This window comes from Emydura macquarii, unplaced genomic scaffold (assembly GCF_026122565.2).
Source record: "Emydura macquarii macquarii isolate MOO-44397 ecotype Brisbane River unplaced genomic scaffold, CSIRO-AGI_Emac_v2 contig_1002, whole genome shotgun sequence".
In the NCBI taxonomy this organism is placed as follows: Eukaryota; Metazoa; Chordata; order Testudines; family Chelidae; genus Emydura; species Emydura macquarii.
Window position 1 is genome coordinate 277,440 of NW_027131139.1, and position 18,515 is coordinate 295,954.

General features: G+C 45.7%; 1 protein-coding gene across 1 annotated transcript in view; it reads left to right on the forward strand.

Moving 5' to 3' along the window:
• The first annotated feature begins 5,274 nt into the window (after positions 1-5,274).
• SLC48A1 (solute carrier family 48 member 1) overlaps positions 5,275-18,515 on the forward strand; it is a 29,314-nt gene continuing 16,073 nt past the window's right edge. The window contains exon 1 of the mRNA XM_067544578.1: positions 5,275-5,467. Within this exon, the coding sequence (XP_067400679.1) occupies positions 5,329-5,467 (139 nt within the window). The 5' untranslated portion in view covers positions 5,275-5,328. The remainder of the gene's footprint in view (positions 5,468-18,515) is intronic.

Below are 18,515 nucleotides of genomic sequence, written 5' to 3' on the forward strand. Positions count from 1 at the left end.
ACTCCTTTTCAATTTGTGCATGTTGTTTTTCTGCTTCTGTGAGTGTGCAAGAGCAAAATATAACTGGCTTCCCCTCAGAGCCATGTTGTTGCAACAATACATCACCTAAGTCATCGCTGCTTGCATCTGAACTGACCATTGTGTGTTTGTTCACATCATAGCTCTTGAGAACTGGACCTGTTGACATCATTTCTTTTACCCTTTTGAAGGCAATTTCTTGATTTGGCCCCCATAACCAAAAAGGGTTGGACTTTAACAGTTTATCCAGTGCTTTTGTCATTGAAGAAAGGCCTTGTAGGTAATGACTGAGATAATTTACCATTCCCAGTATGCAACTCAGTTCTGATACATTTATTGGTGCATTCAATTCTCAAATTCCTATTATTGTATCAGGGATAGAACTGATTCCATCTTTGTTTATTCTCTGTCAATTTGGGGCGGACAGAAAATTTTCCTTGTTTAGCTTGAGTCCGGAGTAACTGATTAGACTTACAACTTTCTGGAGGATTTTGGTGTGTTCTTCCATCGAAGATCCATATATCAAAATATCATCCAGGAAAACTACAACTCCATTTGTGTTTGTTAACAGTTCTGCCATCTTTCTTTGGAAAATGTCAGTTGCACTGGTTATCCCAAAAAGTAATCTTTGAAAGCAAATCTCCCAAAAGGTGTAATAACTGTAGTCAGTTTGGCACTCTCTTTGGCTAAAGGAATTTGCCAGAAACTGTTCAAGGCTTCCACCCTGGTGAATACTGTAGCTCCCCTCAGTTTGGGGAGGAAGTCATCCAGTGTTGGAAAGATATATTTTTCTCTCACCACTACTTCATTAAGTCTTTTAAGATCCACACAGAGTCATATTTTTTCCATTTTTATCTACAAGTGATAATATTGGGGAACACCCTGCTCTTGGCTCAGAGATTTCCTCCATAATGCCAACATGTACCATTCTCTTTAATTCAATTTCTATTTAATGAAGTAAGGAGTCAAGAATCCTGCAAGGTATATGTACACTGTATGGTTCAGCATTGTCTCTTCAGGTTATGTGTAGTGGATGGCCTTTCAAAAGTCCAAACACTCTGTTGAGCTCTTCCACCTTCCTCAGTAGGCCCATCATGGCTGCCACGCTGGGCTGAGAAGGCTATTGTCTGATCCTTTGATCACATACATTCTGAATCCAAAGCTTTTGTCTTTGTAAGTTATTTCTGTGGTGAACTGGCCTATGCAGTTCAGAATACTTCCAGAGCTAATCAGCGCTGTGTCAGGTGATTTCAGCTCCGGGTGGATTTGAAGGTGGCTGCAAATCCCTTCTGAGATGATGGTCACATCTTCTCCTGAGTCCTTTTAAACCCAATAGTCTTTCCATGAATATTCAGTTTCACTCTCCAGGCAGGCTCACTCATGATAGATCCCAGAAACAGTGGCTCTTGCCCATCTGTAATCATAATCAGCTCCCTGACTTCCTTAATATGGCAAACGGCTCCAAAATGTCCATATTTTGTGCATTTTTAACATATTTTACCTTTAGCTAGATACACGTTTTGAGCAATGAAATTTTCCACATCTTGTGCATTTAGTCTGAAAGATGTTGCAGTTATCCTGGGATGCCTCATCACATCAGGGCTTTTATGGTAATAACGTTTGGCACTTATGCTGTATCTATTTACAGCTTCTAAGCCGGTTTCAGGTTTTTCAAGTTGCTTCTGACTTTTTTTCGGCTATTTTGCTAGTTCAGACTGCTTTGCTATCTGTATAGCTGAGGGTAGATTTAAGTTTGTCTTTAATTGTAGTTGTTGTGAGAGGCTTTTGTCTATTACCCCAATAACCAGCCTGTCTCTGGTATTTTCATGTTTTGCAGTCCCAAAATCACAGTTTTCAGCAATGCATGCAGAGCTTTCATAAAATATTCAATATTTTCTCCTGGTTTTTGAATTTTCCAATGAAAACATGCCTCTTTCATAAACCACATTTCTCTGAGATATAAAGTATGCATCTAACATAGCCAGAATCCTTTCATTGTCATCTTTGTGACTGTCTTCAGTAAAAACAAAAGACTTAAAGATATACTCTTCCTGCTTCCCCATCACATAAATTAAAGAAGATATCTGAATATCTTCTTTTTCCTGATTGAGCTTTGTAGCAATGAGAGGAGGATTAAGAGAAACATTAATACCATGGGCGCTGGGTATTATAGGTGGGAAAGGTCTTAGCCTTCCCAAACAACCAGGCGTGGCCTCACCCACGTTTCACCCTGAAGACCCACCCCCTCCTGCTGTGTCCTCCTGCTCTTCCCAACACAGGTAGGCAGGGGCATACCCGGGCAGGCACTGCAGCAGCTCTTCCAGTCCTTGCTCAGCCTCCACTGAACAAGGTGGGGCTGGACGGGGGGGTGAGCCAGACATTGGTCCAGGACTTAGGGCCACGCGGTGCTTGGACCGCCTAGCTGGTGCTCTGGGGTGCGGCTGGGTCCGTCTGGCACTGGGGCCACCAGCTGGGACTTGGGTCCTCTGGGGCTGCCAGCTGGGTCTCGCGGCAGCTGGGGCCGCCTGGCTGGTGCTCTGGGCTGGCTAGGGCCACGCTCTGCTAGAGCCGCCAGCCGGGACTCAGGGCAGCTGGAGCCGCCCAGTGCTGGGGCTACCCGGCTGGGATTTGTGGTGGCTGGAGCCGCCAGGTACTTGGGTCACCCAGCTGGGACTCAGGGCAGCTGGAGTCACCGGATGCTGAGACTCAGGGTGGCTGGAACTGCCCAGCACTTAGGCTACTGGCCAGGATTTGGGGCAGCTGGGGTCATGCGTGGCTGAGATCGCCCGGCACTGGGGCTGCCCAGCTGAGACATGGGGCAGCTGGTGCCATCCGGCACTGGGGCCACCTGGGGGGGACTTGGGGCAGCTGGAGTTGCCCGGCTGGTGCTCCGAGGTTGCTGGGGCCTGGCATGGACCCAAGGCAGCTGGGGCCACCCTGCTGGTGCTCCCGGGTGGCTGGGGCCACCCGGCCACAGTGCTGGGGCCAATCAGCCAGGACTCTGGGTGGCTGGGGCTGCCCGGCACTGGAGCCACTCTGCTGGTGCTCCGGGGTGGCTCGAGACACACATGGCTGGAGCTGCTGGGTGCTAGGGCTGCCAGCTGGGACTTTGGGTGGCTGGGGCTACCCAGCTCTGGGGCCACCTGGCCAGGACTCAGGGCAGCTTGGGCCATGCGTGGCTGGGAGTGCCGGGGTCGCCCAGTTGGGACTTGGGGTCGGCCAACTGGGCCAGCTGGAGTGGGGCTCCTCCAGCTGCCGTACAGGGGGGCAGCTCCAGGCGGCGGTGAGGAAGGGAGTGGCAGGGGCATGGGCTCAGGCGGAAGAGACAGGGCCATGGGCTAGCCTCCCCTAACAGGCGGTTCACTAACTGCCCATGATTAATACCTGTTGTACCAGGCCCAGTAACGTGCAGCTGAGTTCATCCAACATGAGTTCTCTGCAAGTATGGCAGGTCACAGTGGCAGGAGCCCTGCAATGGCCACCTGCCCATGGCACAATCCTTTAACCATGCCCGGGGTTACCCAACACAACTCCCTGCTTGGGTAAAGTGGTAAAGCTTTTTGGGCTGTGGAAGAGATGTAGGTTGAGCTACTTTGTCCTGCTGTCTTGATTGAAACCATTACATAAGACTCAATTCTGCAGGGTGCTGAGCTCCTCAAAGGTTCTGAGCTCCCTTGACTCCCATTGCCTTCAAAGACAGCTGAACGTGCTCATTCCTTTCTCTGTAGGTGCCTGGCCTCTTGTTGCTATGCTCCTCAGGAGAGGGGATGGATTCACTAGGTCCTCTCCTGCCTCCCAGTGCCCACAGCCTGCTACTATCAGAAGCTGTGTTGCCACTAGCCCGTGGCTGGGGAAAGTTTTCCCTGGTGCACACAGACACAGTTCTCTCCTGCTGTAAACAGGTGATAGTGATTCATTACCTCAGGTAACCCCAAAACAGTGTCAGAGTAACTAACAACTGGAACAACTTCGGTGTGTGTGTGTTGGTGTCTATAAATACTATAAACATCTGTCTGACTTTTATGCTGTTATTAATTATTAGTAGTAACAATGATTTGTGCCCAGCACTATCCAAACACGCACACGCAGAGACTGTGTAGGCAGCAGATATCCATTTCTTGGATTTGTAAGCATCATTTTGACAAATGGAGCAAAATTGGGAATATAAGGAGAAAATCTGAATTTTTGAAAAAGGCAAAAATAACTAATTTTTGAGCTCCAGACAGCGTGCCCGCCCTATTTAGCTATAAACATGAACAAGTTTAAGCTTTAGGTGGCAGCCTCGTCCTACGGTTACTGACAGGTAACAGTGTGCAACAATAATATTGCTTCACACCAATGCAGAGCTTCAGACATTCAAAGTGCTTTACAAACTTTCTTATGAATCCTTAGAACATCCCTTTGAGGCAGATGACTTTTAATATCTCCATTTTATAGAAGGGGAAGCCAAGGCAGAGAGGTTAAGTCTCAATTTGAAAAGGGAGGCACTAATTTTGGATGCCTCCATTTCTGAATGCCTGAGGCACCCAAAGTCAGATGCCACTTTGAATATGTGGCATAGTGGAGCAACTGTGTCTTGTTTGTAATTAACATTTGGTGTTTGTGTGGGGGATGGGAAGCATCAGCATCCCCTCCTCTCCCTAGGAAACCTGAGGGGATCGGAGGATCCCTTCTGATGGGCATGTTACACATGTGACTGTGTGTGGCAGGCTGAACACTTGGGTGAGGTAACATCTTTTATTGGAGGTGGAAGAGACAAGCTTTGCAGAGCCCCAGCCCCGATGAAGAGCTCTGTGAAGCTGGGAATTTGGCCCTTCCGCCAAAGGTAGGTGGTCCAACAGCAAACACAGCTCCTGTGTTGCATCTGCCCCACCTCACCCATATGATGCGGCAGGTTGTTTGTGTGACTGCGTCACATGCGTTTTGCACGGGTTGCCCGAGTGTTCACGGTACGTTCTGCTCCGGTGTCTGTGCGCTGCACGTGTGTTGCATGCGTGTCCGTAACTCCGTGGGCGCAGACTGCCCCAGCTCTTCCCTGAGTGGGCACCGACTGCAGCCGCGTCCGCCCCGCGCTGCACATCACGTGTTGCCTGAGTGTCCGCGACTCCGTGGGCACAGACTGCACCCGTGACGGCGTGGCGCCTCAGCCCTGCGGTCGCGGCAGCTCGGGGAGTCGGCTCGCTCCTCCACGCCGCTAGGGGGCGCTGCGGCCGCTCCGGGCGGGGCGGGGCCTGGCCGGGCTGGGCTGGGTGCTGGGTGTGAGGCAGGGCCGGGGGCCAAGGACTCAGGCCAGTGTCGCTCTCTCATGTCATGGCGGTGAGCCGGGCGCTCGGGCTCCGTCTGGCCTACGCGGCGGCCGGCGCTCTCATGGGCCTCTCGGCCTTCCTCACCTGGAGCCTGGCGCCGGCCTTCCGCCAGCCCGCCACGGCCGCCGCGGGGGGGCTCTCCGGTACGGCGGGGGGGAGCACCGCGGGGGGAGGGCTCTCCGGTACGGCGGGGGGGGGCTCTCCGGTACGGCGGGGGAGCACCGCGGGGGGGGGCTCTCCGGTACGGCGGGGGAGCACCGCGGGGGGGGGGCTCTCCGGTACGGCGGGGAGGCCGCGTGGGGGGGCTCTCCGGTACGGCGGGGGAGCACCGCGGGGGGGGGCTCTCCGGTACGGCGGGAGGGAGCACCGCGGGGGGGGGCTCTCCGGTACGGCGCCGCGGGGGGGCTGTCCGGCACGGGGCGCGAGGAAGCTGTGCGGCTCGGGGGCAGTCAGGCGCGGGGGGATCTGGCATGGGCCGTTCGGTGGCCGGATCCTTGGGGGCTCTGTGGTCTGGGCTGAGGCGTGGGGCGCAGCGGGTGGGGCTGTCCCCTGCAGGCTGGGTGCTGGCGGGGGCCCCTCGGGTTGGGTGGGGCTGCCCCGTAGGGGAGACATGGGGCGACTCACTTGTACCTGGGGGCTGGATGCAGGTAATGGTGGTACTGGCCGGTCTGGAGAACACTGGGGAGGGACTGGGGGGAGGGGGGAAATGGGGGCGTTGTCCGGTATGATTAATGAAATGATTAATAAAAAGTGGCTATCTGCTCCATTTCATGCTCGCGCTCTCATGGGTCTGGGCAATAGGGGGCTCTCCCATATGGCGGTTACAGGGGCTCTCTGTTGCTGGGGAAGGGTGGAGATGGGCATGGAGAGCATTCTCTGGTACCGGGGGAGCAGGAGGTTTTCCCTGGTATTGGGGGATCTTTTTGCAGCTGGGGCTCCTAGCACTCGGTGGTCCCTCTGGTACTGAGGGAGCAGGGAGGCGAGGGGCTCCTGTACTGGGGACCATGGGGTGTGCTCCCATACAGGGAGGTGCTAGGAGTTAGTTCTCTGGGATGGGACTTGAAGAGCAGCATGGTGCGGGGGTGAGGGGGTCTGGTGTTGTCTCGGGTGTGATCTGGGGAGCAGGCAGTGTATGGGGTCTGGTCTGTAGGGCCAGGGTCTGGTGGCAGTGTCTTTACCTTGGGAGTGGGAAATCACAGCACTTAACAGCCTGTGTTGTTCTAGCCTAGGTTGTGTAGGGGACGCAGCCGTCTATGGTCAGGAGCCCTTGCCTCTTGTACTGCTGGGACCCTGTGTGAGAGATCTGTTAGCCCAGCTGTGCTGGGGGCTTATACAGGGTGCACCCTGCCACCTGGCGGGATCAGATGGATAGAGTCCTGTGGAGATACAAAATTTGTATTCGCATCTGATCCGCAAAAGTGATCCATGGATAGATATCTGTGTCCAGAGATGCAGATATAAAGTGGATATGTGCAGATTTACTGGGCATTAGATATAAAATTTGGATCCGCATCCATCTGTGATCTGCAAAAATCATCCACAGATATCTGCGTCCTTGGATGTGGACATAAAGCAAGTATCCACGGATTTGCAGGGCTCTACAGATGGATTCAGGCAGGCCCCCAAAGTGCCTTCAGGGGCTAGTAACTGTTTCCCAGGGATCTCAAGCAGTTTCTGATTGCATGTTTTGGGCTGACTGCTCTGTTGTGGCTCATTTTATTAATCATCTGCAAAGCTCTCTCATGAAGTTTGATGTTTACTTAGTTTACAACAGATGAGGCCAAGTATAGCCCACAGCCACCGCCTTTTTCTATCGGGATGCTGCTTCCAGTATTTTCCAGACTGCTCATGTCAAGGTAGAGGATTGTATGCTGGGATTTACGCTCGACCACGTTTGTTGTAAATGTGGCTATCTGCTCCATTTCATGCAGCCCTCATACTCTTCTGAAGATACTAATGCTGTCCCTCTGGAGGAGATTTCAAGTCCCTACAGGTGTATACAGGCTATTCTGATACTTGTGGGACTGGATTTATAGAAAGCTTTTTGTCTTTGCTTACTTAGGTAATATAATTACAGCTGCCACTCTAAAGATTGTTAGGGTTTCATAATTACTAGGGAGTTGTTGTAAGATGCTCATGTTATGGTGGATGAGAGTGGGGCCTCAAGAGTCGTGATTCTGCTTTTGGGCCTGTTTGTTCATCTGTGGGAGGATTCATTGATCTGAAGGTGAGAAATGACCATTATTTTGTGGTCTGACCTGTAGCATAACACAGGCTGTGTAACTTCTGTAGGAGAGTAAAAAGTTAAAAGCTGGACAAGTGGCCAGGCCTAAATTACAGGGAACGCGTCATGGCAAGGGCATATCTTGTTTCTGTGAATTTTAGTTAGTCTGTTATCTCTCCTCTTCTCCTCCGTTCCTGCCATTTGGGCAGGGGATATCAGCATTCCTGTGCAAGGCATTGGTGGGAGGAAAAAGCATTATCTTCTTCCTCCCCCTGGCATGCCTTTACTTTAAAGAATGTTAGTGTAAAATTTATAGGTTATGTGCCTACCCTCTGTATGGTAATCCTGTAAACAACAAACGGGCAGTATAATTGTAGTCATTATGTAGCTGTTAATATTCATTTTATAGGTGTCAATGTAACCAAATAAGGGTCTATGGGAAGTTGCTGGAAATGTATACATTTACATACCGTTATGGATAAAAGGATTGTAAAGTAACCCCCTCGTTATTCACTCCCAGCGTGGAAGTGGAACAAGCAGGCAATAAAGGGTTCCGTCTCCCCAGTACACCCCCGGGACAACCTGTTTGATTATTTCTAACAACTTCATCTAGTAGTTCCTCCATCAAACCCATAACTTTTGGTTGAGCTAGAGTATATCTTGTAGAAAATACCTGGTTTTGATTTAAAGACTTCAAATGATGGTGAATCCACAGTGCCCCTAAGTATGCTGTTCCAGTGGTTAATTCCCCTCACTGTTAAAAATGTATACATTTATATCTAGTGTAAATTTGTCTAGATTCAGTTCCCATCTTGGAATTCATTATGCTTTTTTTCTGCTAGACTAGAGATCCTAATCAATCAGATCAGAAATGTCTTCCCACGACATTCGTGGGTAAGACATTTTTAGTTGTTGGTCAGATCACCTTAAGAATCACTAAGTTGCACCATGCAAGAGAGAGGCAGTAGAAATAAATGCAGTTCTTAAACAGCAAACTGTCTACTTTAAATGTGGTCAGAATAACAGAGATACTTCTAAGGATTTTGTGGAAACAGTGAAGGCTCTCTAGATGTCTGAAACTTAATGTTGTCATTGGTGACTGTCAACAATTGTCAGGGTTTTCTGCAAGACTCCTTTTCTGCAAGACTTTTGAGAATGGGAAATCCTTTATGGTTTTAGTGTGCTCCTCAAAAATGGGAGAAATATGGAAACTTAGGCGTTGTTTACACTAGAAAGTTTTGTCAACACAAGTTTTGTTCATATACAGCCACTGCTGTAATTAAACTGCTGTTGCATGTCTTCACTGTCTCCTTGTGTCAGTGGAGTGCATTCACACACTATCACTTGTGGACACAGGGAGCAGTTTGCACTGTGGGTAGCTATCCCATTGTGCAACTGCATGCGGGGTGCTTTGGGAAGGGTTTATAATGCCTCATGGGGTAGGCACAGCATCACATGTTGGTTTCTGAATCGCATTCTATTAGTTTGACAGCAGCTTTTAAACTGTGCTATCAGCCAAACTGACATTGCTGAGCACAAACACAAGAAGCCCACAGAAGTGGGGGTGGGGGAGAGAGGAGGGAGAGTGTGAGTGAGAGAGAGAGAGAGAGAGAGAGACTGTGTGTGTTGGGGCACAGTGTGTGTGTCCACACGCTCTCTCTTTAAGTTCAGACAGCAGCAGATGGAAGCAGCCAATCCTGAGGCAAAAGCTGCTGCACAGATAGAATCATAGAATATTAGAGTTGGAAGGGACCTCAGGAGGTCATCTAGTCCAACCCCCTGCTCAAAGCAGGACTAACCTCAGCTATATCATCCCAGCCAGGGCTTTGTCAAGCCTCAGCTTAAAAACCTCTAAGGGTGGAGATTCCACCAACTCCCTAGGTAACCCATTCCAGTGCTTCACCACCCTCCTAGTGAAAAACATTTTCCTAATGTCCAACTTAGACCTCCCCCACTGCAACTTGAGACCGTTGCTCCTTGTTCTGTCATCTGCCACCACCGAGAACAGCCTAGCCCCATCCTCCCTGGAACCCCTTTTCAGGTAGTTAAAGGCTGCTATCAAATCCCCCCTCATTCTTCTCTTTTGCAGACTAAACAAGCCCAGTTTCCTTAGCCTCTCCTCATAAGTCCTGTGCTCCATCCCCCTAATCATTTTTGTTGCCCTGGTGTCCCCCACCCTCCTGCCCTGGCTCAGCAAAGACCAGGTGGGCGGCAGTTCAAGTCGAGGATGACATCTGCCAGGCTTGGTGGGTCTTTAGATGACTGGGGAGCCTGATTCTGGATGCATACGTTCTTCTGCACTGGGGGCATGTTGCAGTATAGGGGAGTGGGATTCGCAGCCCCGTTTGGTCTCCTTTCTCTGCGACCGCTGTTCTGCCTCAATGTCGAGTCGTTAGGCCTTGAAGTGGCACACCTTGATGGACCAGGTGGTGCCACACCGAGCAGTCAGCAGCTTGCTCCTCCCAGTCGTTGATGTCAAAACTTCCGTGCTTGAGGGCAACCTTGAGCGATTGCTTTTACCATTTCTTTTGGCCATGCTTTGAGTGTTGGCCAACGGAGAGCTGGAAGAAGAGAACCTGGCAAGGGTGGTGGTTCTCAGACATCCGGACCCAGTCGCTCATCCATCGGAGTAGATTTCTCAAGAGCAAGGCTTCGATGCTGGTGGATGCAGCTTCATGGAGTACACTCGTGCTGGTCCGGCGGTCCTCACATTTGATCCCCGGGATTCAGCACAAGCACTGCTGGTGGAAGCTCTCAAGGGTCTTAATGTGGCATTGGTAAACGGTCCAGGTTTTGCTGCAGTAGAGGAGGGTGGTCAGCACGCCAGCCTTATAAATCAGGACCTTCAGCCAGTACCCCTTAAGGGGGGAGGAGACAGCCCCACCTCTTTCCCTGGCTTTGCACTGCACATCAGGAGTTACACCTCCCTGTAGTTAGGGCAGTCAGGCAAGACTCAGTTTGCTGCCACTGTGGAGTGAGTTCTCCATGATGAGTTACTCGAAAACTTCCTGAGGCTTTGAAAGGGCAGGGTTAGATGGCTGCAGGGCAGCCAAGTTCAAACTGCTTACCAGAGCGGTCATGATGGGCATTGTGGGATAGTTCAGAGGCCATTTACAGCGATATAACCAAGGGCAGTGGCCGCTGTTAACGCTGTGTCACTTAAACTTGCCCAAAAAAGCTTTACGCTTCTCATCGAGGTGGTTTTATTTTGTTGAAAAAACAGGGCAGTTTTGTCGGCAGGGCAGTGATTGCCGTGTGTTCACCAGCACTCTTTTTTTCCCCAACAAAACAGTCTAGTATAGACCAAGCCTTAGTCGTTGTCTACATTAAGGACTGATGTAACTACACCAGTGCAAACACTTAATGTAGGCACACTGCACTGCTGCGAACCAGGGCTAGCACCTGTGCAAGTTCATTTGGTAACATACTGAGGTTCTTTAGTGTAGACAGAGTTTAAATAAAATAAAATGTTAATTCTGGTTTAATCTTAGGACTCTCTTCACCCTTTAAATTAGTCTTTATTGGAAGGACATTGCAGGGTTATACAATGCACTTTTCAGAGCTGTCACCTTTGGGAGCAAGTGCAAAACCTTATAGGGCTTCTGTCTCTTTGCTATAGCTCATGATGTATATTGATGAGCCAATAGATTTTTAGATCTGTACTTCTAGAAGTATTGTCTCCAGTCTCTGAGTTTGGGCAGGTGGGCAGGAGGAGTACAGGGTAGGCCAGATAGTGTGCAGCATTGGAATGGTTCAGAGGGGTGAATTTTATCACACAGGTTGCCAGCTGAGCCAAAGAAGGCTGCACTTTTTGTTAAGTGGGGAATAGTTGGGGAAGGTGATCGGGATTATAAGTGTGTCAACTGGGGCTGAGAAATGGCTATGAGAAAGAAGGAAGGAAGGAAACAAACTGGAGAGTTGCAGCACATATAAAGGGAATCCTTTGAAACTTTGTCCGGTAGGATTATGAATTCTCTTCAGTGGTGTTCCTTGAAATTGAGATTTATTAAGGGGCTATATCAAAGACATAATTCGCTGTTCATGTCTGATCCAAGTTAAAACTTGCCATTTAAATTGGTGGTTCAGGGTTATGTTAACTTCTCACCAAATGTGAAAATTCAGTACATGAATAATTTAAATAAAAAAGAACTTAATTCTTCCCACTTCCTGAACCTCACTGCTAGCAAGTGCCGATTTTGTTCTTGGTTATCACATCAGTCCCTAGAATGTTGTTGCAGCACCCCCTAGCTATCGCCTAGCAGTGCTGCTGTTTTCACTGTGATGGACTGAGGGTGAATTGCATATCTGGTTTATTTCTATGGGTTTCTTTGTAAATGAGGTTTGGAGAAGTTTTCTACCATTCACAGACTCCAGACACGAGCATAGCCTCAATTCAGTAACTGATTTGGGTAGCCCAAATTATGGTGTTTTCTGGGAGGGGGGAATGTTATAAAAGGCTGGGATTTTAAACCTTTTCTGGCTGTTATGGTAAACTTATTTGGGCTAGCCCTGGCACTAAAAATGTATTCTGATAGTTCTAAGCTGTGTGGAAGGTATTGGTGTGCCCAGGATGGCTGCTGTCTGCCTGCACAATTACTGTGTTTTATGAACAACTTAAATCTTAAGTTCTCATCTTGTAATGTTCTCTCTCTCACTCACAAAATGAAACTAAATTCTATGTTTCAATTATTCAAACGACAAAAATATTCTAATCTTTCACATTTTTCACAGTTGAAAAATAGTGTTTAGAGCAATGTGTTCAGAGTATAGTTCTGCAGGATGACCAGTGTTCAACAAACATGTCCTGATTTGAGAGCTCTTTGCTTTTGGTTGGTGATTTGACAGCTATCAGCATTCAGGCACTATAAAATCCTTCAGCAGGGACCATGGATAACTGACCCCAAACTAACAAGGAAGAGTTGAAAGCATCCATAAGGTTTTTTTTCAAAAGTTTTGGTTTGGCAGCTTATATTTGATCAGCTGTTCAGTTGATGGTTTCACAGTTTTAGTCACCAAAGGAACTGAAGGGATCCCAATTTCAGGAGACTTCTTCAGTAACATCATCTGCTTTGAGAATTCCCGTTGAGCTGCTGTAATGCAGGGTGTAGCAAGTATATAAGTGAGGGCATAATTTGAAGATAATGTGGTTATACAGATGTCTACAGTTTGTGAATTTGGGCCTAAAATTTTAAGTGAAAGATGATTTTGAGTGTTTGAGTTTTTGGAGTACTCTGCATGTAAAGAGGTCTGATTTTTCAGGAAGCGTTGAGCTACCTGCCTTCTGAAAATCAGATCTCTTTGTCATTTGATAATATTGGCCTTAATTAATAATTCTGTTGATATGTGACCAGAAAAAATTCATATCAATCAGCAGACACTTTATTTATGCAGCTATGTTGGAATATAAACTCTCTCTATACAGTTACTTTTCAGAGTAGAAGTGCATTTTTAAAAGTATATGGATCTCTCATGTATTCTGCCTGGAGTCTGGAAAGCCAACCCTCCAGTGTGTTTCTGATGTGCCCTGTCCTGTGCAGCAGCGAGTCATGGAGATGCTGTGACACACAGGATACAGATATTGTCATTTTCCAGCTGTCTGTTCCTTCCCAGCTTGCTCTCTGCATTCCTTGCCCCCATGCTGCACACTGGGAACTTTCATTCTCTGCTTGTTGGAGAATACAGAGGTGCCACCTACCTGCCCATTCTTCTGGTTCTATAGAGCACTTTGGAATCCAATAACTACAAAAGAAGTTAAAGAAAAACCTATTTTCTACTACTTGCAGACATAGTCCTCCCACTCTGCAATGAGGTTTCCCGTGCCTGCCTCTTGACTGGGTATTAGTGTGAAAGGCAAAAACAATTTCAGAGCCATTCCACACCGTTGGCTCTGAGGTTGTCTAGACTGGCATTTGTGATTCTGTTTTAACTCCACTTTGCATCCCAGTGCAGACTGCATTCCTGGGATACAGTGAATCAAGTTGTTCTGGGATAAAACTACTCCATGCTAAAGAGGATGTCACTATATTTAGGCAGTGTGGCCACTTAAGTCTCAAGTAAGCAGGGCTTTAGTTTAATTTTTGTCTCTAGGATACTTCATTAAATAGATGTCTATTTTTATCTTAACTCATTAACAAGTAATTGTTTCCATTGGGAGGCCTTGGAAGGAGAGGAATTGGGCAAGCTTTATAAAAGTTCCCTAAATTTAGAAATTTCATAATAAACTGATGAGGACCCTAGGTGCCTTTTTGTGACTTTCCATATTTTTAACAGGATATTAAATACCAAATGAGTGCTTGTTAGCTAATGTTTGTGACACAGCCCACAAAGGCTGGGAGGCACAGTGTTTGTGCTGGTGCAGCTCATGCTGTTGTGAAAACAAAATGCTGAGCTAGGCATGTCAATGCCGCACTGCTGGTGCATTGGATCTGAATATGCTGGCTCTTGGTCCAAACTTCTTTTTTTTTTAACTTAAATGTACCTGCTGCATTCACAAGCTTAAAAATCTCATTCAGGCACCTAAATAAGAGTTTTAGGTCCAGTGGTTGTGACCTAGAAGTCTAATTTCATGCATGTGGGAGAAGGTTGTTGAGTGTCTTTGACAGCCTTGCAGCAATTCCTCCTTAACACGCCTCTGATTAAGCCAAGAGTTTGCCTCCCAGCTTGTCTTATCATTTTGTATTTGTTTGTATATGTTTATCTAGCTTTGACCATCTTTCTGCTTTCCCGTCACATTTTGCATTCCTGTCCTTTTCCATCAGTTGGATATCCAGTTCTGAGAGATTGCTGGTATCAGTGAAATCGATTGTTTTACTGCCTTTCATTCCTTGTTTTTGTGACATCAACTCCTTTTCAGAGTCTTTTTCCTTCTCTTCCGATGGTTCACTTTTCTGTCTGAGTCGGATTTAAGAATTTGGTAATCAGTATCAACTATTTCTGTCTCCTCCTGTTCCTCCTTGTTCGTAATCAGTTTATTACACTATACATTTTGCCTATGTTTTTAGGTTACTTATTCCCCCTTACTCTATGCCTTCTAATCTGCCTTCCACTGCTGATTTTCATTAACCTTCAATTCTTTGGAGGTGTTCTTCTTTTACAGGTTTTTACTCTTGGCTGCTTACTATTTATTTATGAAAGTTATATATAATTGCAAAGATGTGGAAACCTGGGCACTTGTAGGTGGGGTCCAAAATTCATCTTTAGGTAATAAAAGAATAGCTTAGTGGTTTCTGCCTCTGAAAATCAAACCACTAATACTTAGGAACTTAAATATGCACTTAAGCATCCAGACATGAAAATTGTGATCTGTATCTTAAATAAGTCACAGACCTATTGTACCATCCTCTCGCTTTTGGCAGACGACAAACACCACAGCTCCAGTGACTTGAGGACAGTATAGTTAATGGGCTAAGTACTGGACTGGGAGCCAGGCACTCGAGTAATAATCCTAGCTGTCTCATTGATTTACCACTTCACTTTGGGCAAATCCCTTAACATTTGTGTGTGGTAATTTCCCCCACCTGTAAATGGTGGTAAACTACTGTTTACCTACTTCTTAGTTATTGCTTGTCCATCTGTTTAGAACATGTAAAGCAATAAGTATATAAATGGTGATTATTCTTAAATTACAATGTGTTGTTTTGAGGAAGCCCAGTCATCTTAAAGATCAGAATGATGTTGCATTGATAATTTGTACTGCCATATGTGGGGTAAAAGAAGAGCACAATGGAATGGTTTCAGGATGTGTCCTGTTTAAAATTAAATATCCTGCCCCTTCCTGACTCCATTTTATTTTTTTCTTTTGTACATATTTTGTCTCTATTCTTTTTACTTAATACCACATGCATTTTGTTTTCCAAAGAGACTGGTGACTGTTTCCAAGCTGTTCAGGTCTTTCTGGCAAAACATAGAAATCTTGTGCTTTGAGAACATAATCTACACCAGATATGCTGGAACAACTGCAAAAAAGCTGATGTGTGTCAAGGATGCACTTTTTGTAGAGATGTTTTAAAGCATTTTTTAAATACCTGATGAACTGGAAGGGTAGAAGCTTGTCCTGTATAGTAGGCATACCTAAAATTGACTCTTTGGAGACCCTGCTCTCTACCCTAAGGCCTTAGGTATGTTGTGCAAATCCATACGGGCTGTCTTGATGCCTGCACAGAATTGAATATTAGAATAGATTGTAGAAAAGGTGTTCTTATGCAGCCAGTCTTTAAATATTAATAACTTTGGTTTAAATATAAAAATATCACAAATTCCTCATCTAAATTTGGGATGATTGCTGCACAATTTTATGCTTTAAAAACAGAGAAAATAGGCATGAATGAAAAAATAGGCAAAGAATGAACACTAGACACATACACCAAAACAGGAAAATGTGAATGGATGGGCTTTGAAGCCCCTTTCCCTCTCCTTTCACTGTTGTCTATTTAGACTGAGATTTTAGGGGGCCAAGAGCTGTCATATTGTGTGTCTATGAAGTGCCAGGCAAAAATAATAAATAATATTGTTGGTTTAGTTTTGAAGTGGAATATTAGAAGCACAAAGCATCTGAAATCTATAAGTCTCATTTCCTGTTACTAAAACTGGCTGATCAGACAGACTTAGAGTTGAGCAAAGACTTCAGATGCACATGTGCAGTCCAGCCTACTTTGCTATGAACCAAAAAGTCAAACCACTTGTACCGCACATGCCCAAAGTGCAATTTCATGGGCTCAGAAGTTGGCCAAATGAAAACCAGTTTTCACTGGAACACTCAAAGGCTCTTCTCCTCAGAGGATTGTTTCCCTAACAAATTTCAATTTTCAGTCCCCAGCTGTTTTGGCATAAGAACTGTTCAAACAAACAAAGTCTTAAGAAGTTTTGTTTTTTTTAACTTGTTCCCAAAAGTGGCTGAAGTTGAACTATTTTGGCTCAGACTTTCAGAAGAAAAATGTTACCCTTTCATAGAGACCCATAATTCTTCAGCCTGACAGGGCAAGGGCTTGGATAGTTCTGAATGACAAAAGTGCCTTAGAATGGAAATACTTAGGGTCTCTTCTCTATATGTGTCACTAATGCTCGAGCTTGAATAACTGCGCTTATAAAACAGGATTCCTTTGGAGGTTTGATGGAAAGTGGCATTAGGATAATGTATTCTGAAGAGACTACTTTGGTTTAAATATTTATCTAATTCTCCCCAGAAATGTGCCAATGGTTCACAATAATATTTTCTATATTTATTTTAATGTTGCATAGTCATCACATTTATCATTGTCAACAAATTCAGTGTTTATTTTTTAAATTCCTGTCTAACTGTTCAGTCTTATGGAACTCACAATGGGAGGGAGAGCTGTTAGGGTGTTTTTGCTGTCATGCCCTCTGTCAAACTGTTTGTCCATGATACTGTGCTGTGAAGGCACAAATTATAAAGGATGTTTAGCCCATACCTTGTCTGATAGCGGCGGCAGCTGTTACATTGTCTTGGTCAATAATGCAGCTCATTTAGCAAGGCTCTGAAAAATCAGAATGATAAGGAACAGGTTTTAAAAAAAATAAAACCTGGTATTCGTTTTAGTTATTGCCTTTAGCGAACATGAGACTTGTTTTATTTACCTTGAAGTATGGGAAGCTTTAGAATTCTCTTATCAAAACACTAAGGCTAATTATCAGTATTTTTCTCTTTAAAAATTGGCTACTTGGTGTCATTCTGTTTTGAACTTATTTTTAGAAATTTGTTCATTTACACACGTTCAAAGTACTCTAGGTTTTATATTATTAAATCTGGATATAAGGTTTGTCAAAATACCCAAGCTGACTTTTTCTTTAAAGAAACTCTGCTTCTGTCCACTCTGTTTCAAATCAAATGTTGATTGCTGTGAGAGTTTTAGGTATGTTTCCTCTTCCAGAGCTTTGTGTGTTTTAGTTAGTTGATCTTCGTTGTGACTGTTTTCTGTAGCTCTGAGTAAGAAATCCCATCAATTCTGTTCTGCTGACTAGCTATTTTAGCTCAGGCCAGTTCCGAGAACAATTGGACTGAAGTGGCAGCAGCCAAATATTTCCAAATATGAAGGATGCAAGATCATATGAGCAGTGTTTGGATCACTGATGCAGCTTCATCTGAACATCTCCCAAAACTTCTGCTGACCGGGTACCTCCAGTGCTCTGATACTGCTTCTGTTTGTGACTGGTGTGGGACCTGGATGCAGTGTTGGGTGGCAGTAGTTAGATAAAGTATATTTTGGGGGTAGCATTATGTAGAACAGAAGATTTAAACACAAAGTCATTAAATGAATCCCCTTGAGGTCTGTAAAAATACCCACCCCCACGCCCTACACTTTAAATGACATCAGTTTCTTTTATTCCAGTAAAAATGGTTTTTAGAATGTGAAACAATTTTTTGGAACAGAACAAATGAATCAGTTAGCTATTGTTTTAGTGTTGGAACCAGTCCAGTAGAACTCACAAAGCTGCATAGTGCTCTCACGTTAGATGTGTGCCATATTTCTACTGGAGTTGTTCTCCTATAGATAAACGTACTCCTTGTTGTTGGGAGAGCAGAATGGTTGGAACACATTCTCACCACAATATAACTGTGTAACCCTGTTAATGGGAGTGTATGATGAGATACAAAGGTAGAACATTTGGAATTAGGGTGTTCTGGTGTCTCTCAAAATCCTTTTGTCTTAAGGCCATTGTAGGAACCTGCATCAAAATGAAGCCGGGCTCAGGCTTCGTAGGTTTCATATTAACCAGGCATAGTCACATGTTGTCCTTTAGTTTCCCCACATGGTTGTTCTGATGACTGTCAAATTTTTCAGGATCTTTTTATTTTTAATCTGACAAATTGACTTGGCCCCCTCACCACTTACCGCAGGGAGGTTATGGACTAGAGATGATTTCCTTTCAAAGCTTCACTAAGACAAGTTTGTTTGCGTGGCTTTGTATGGTGAAGAGCTCTGCTTCTGTAGTCTTTGCTGGTCAAGTCA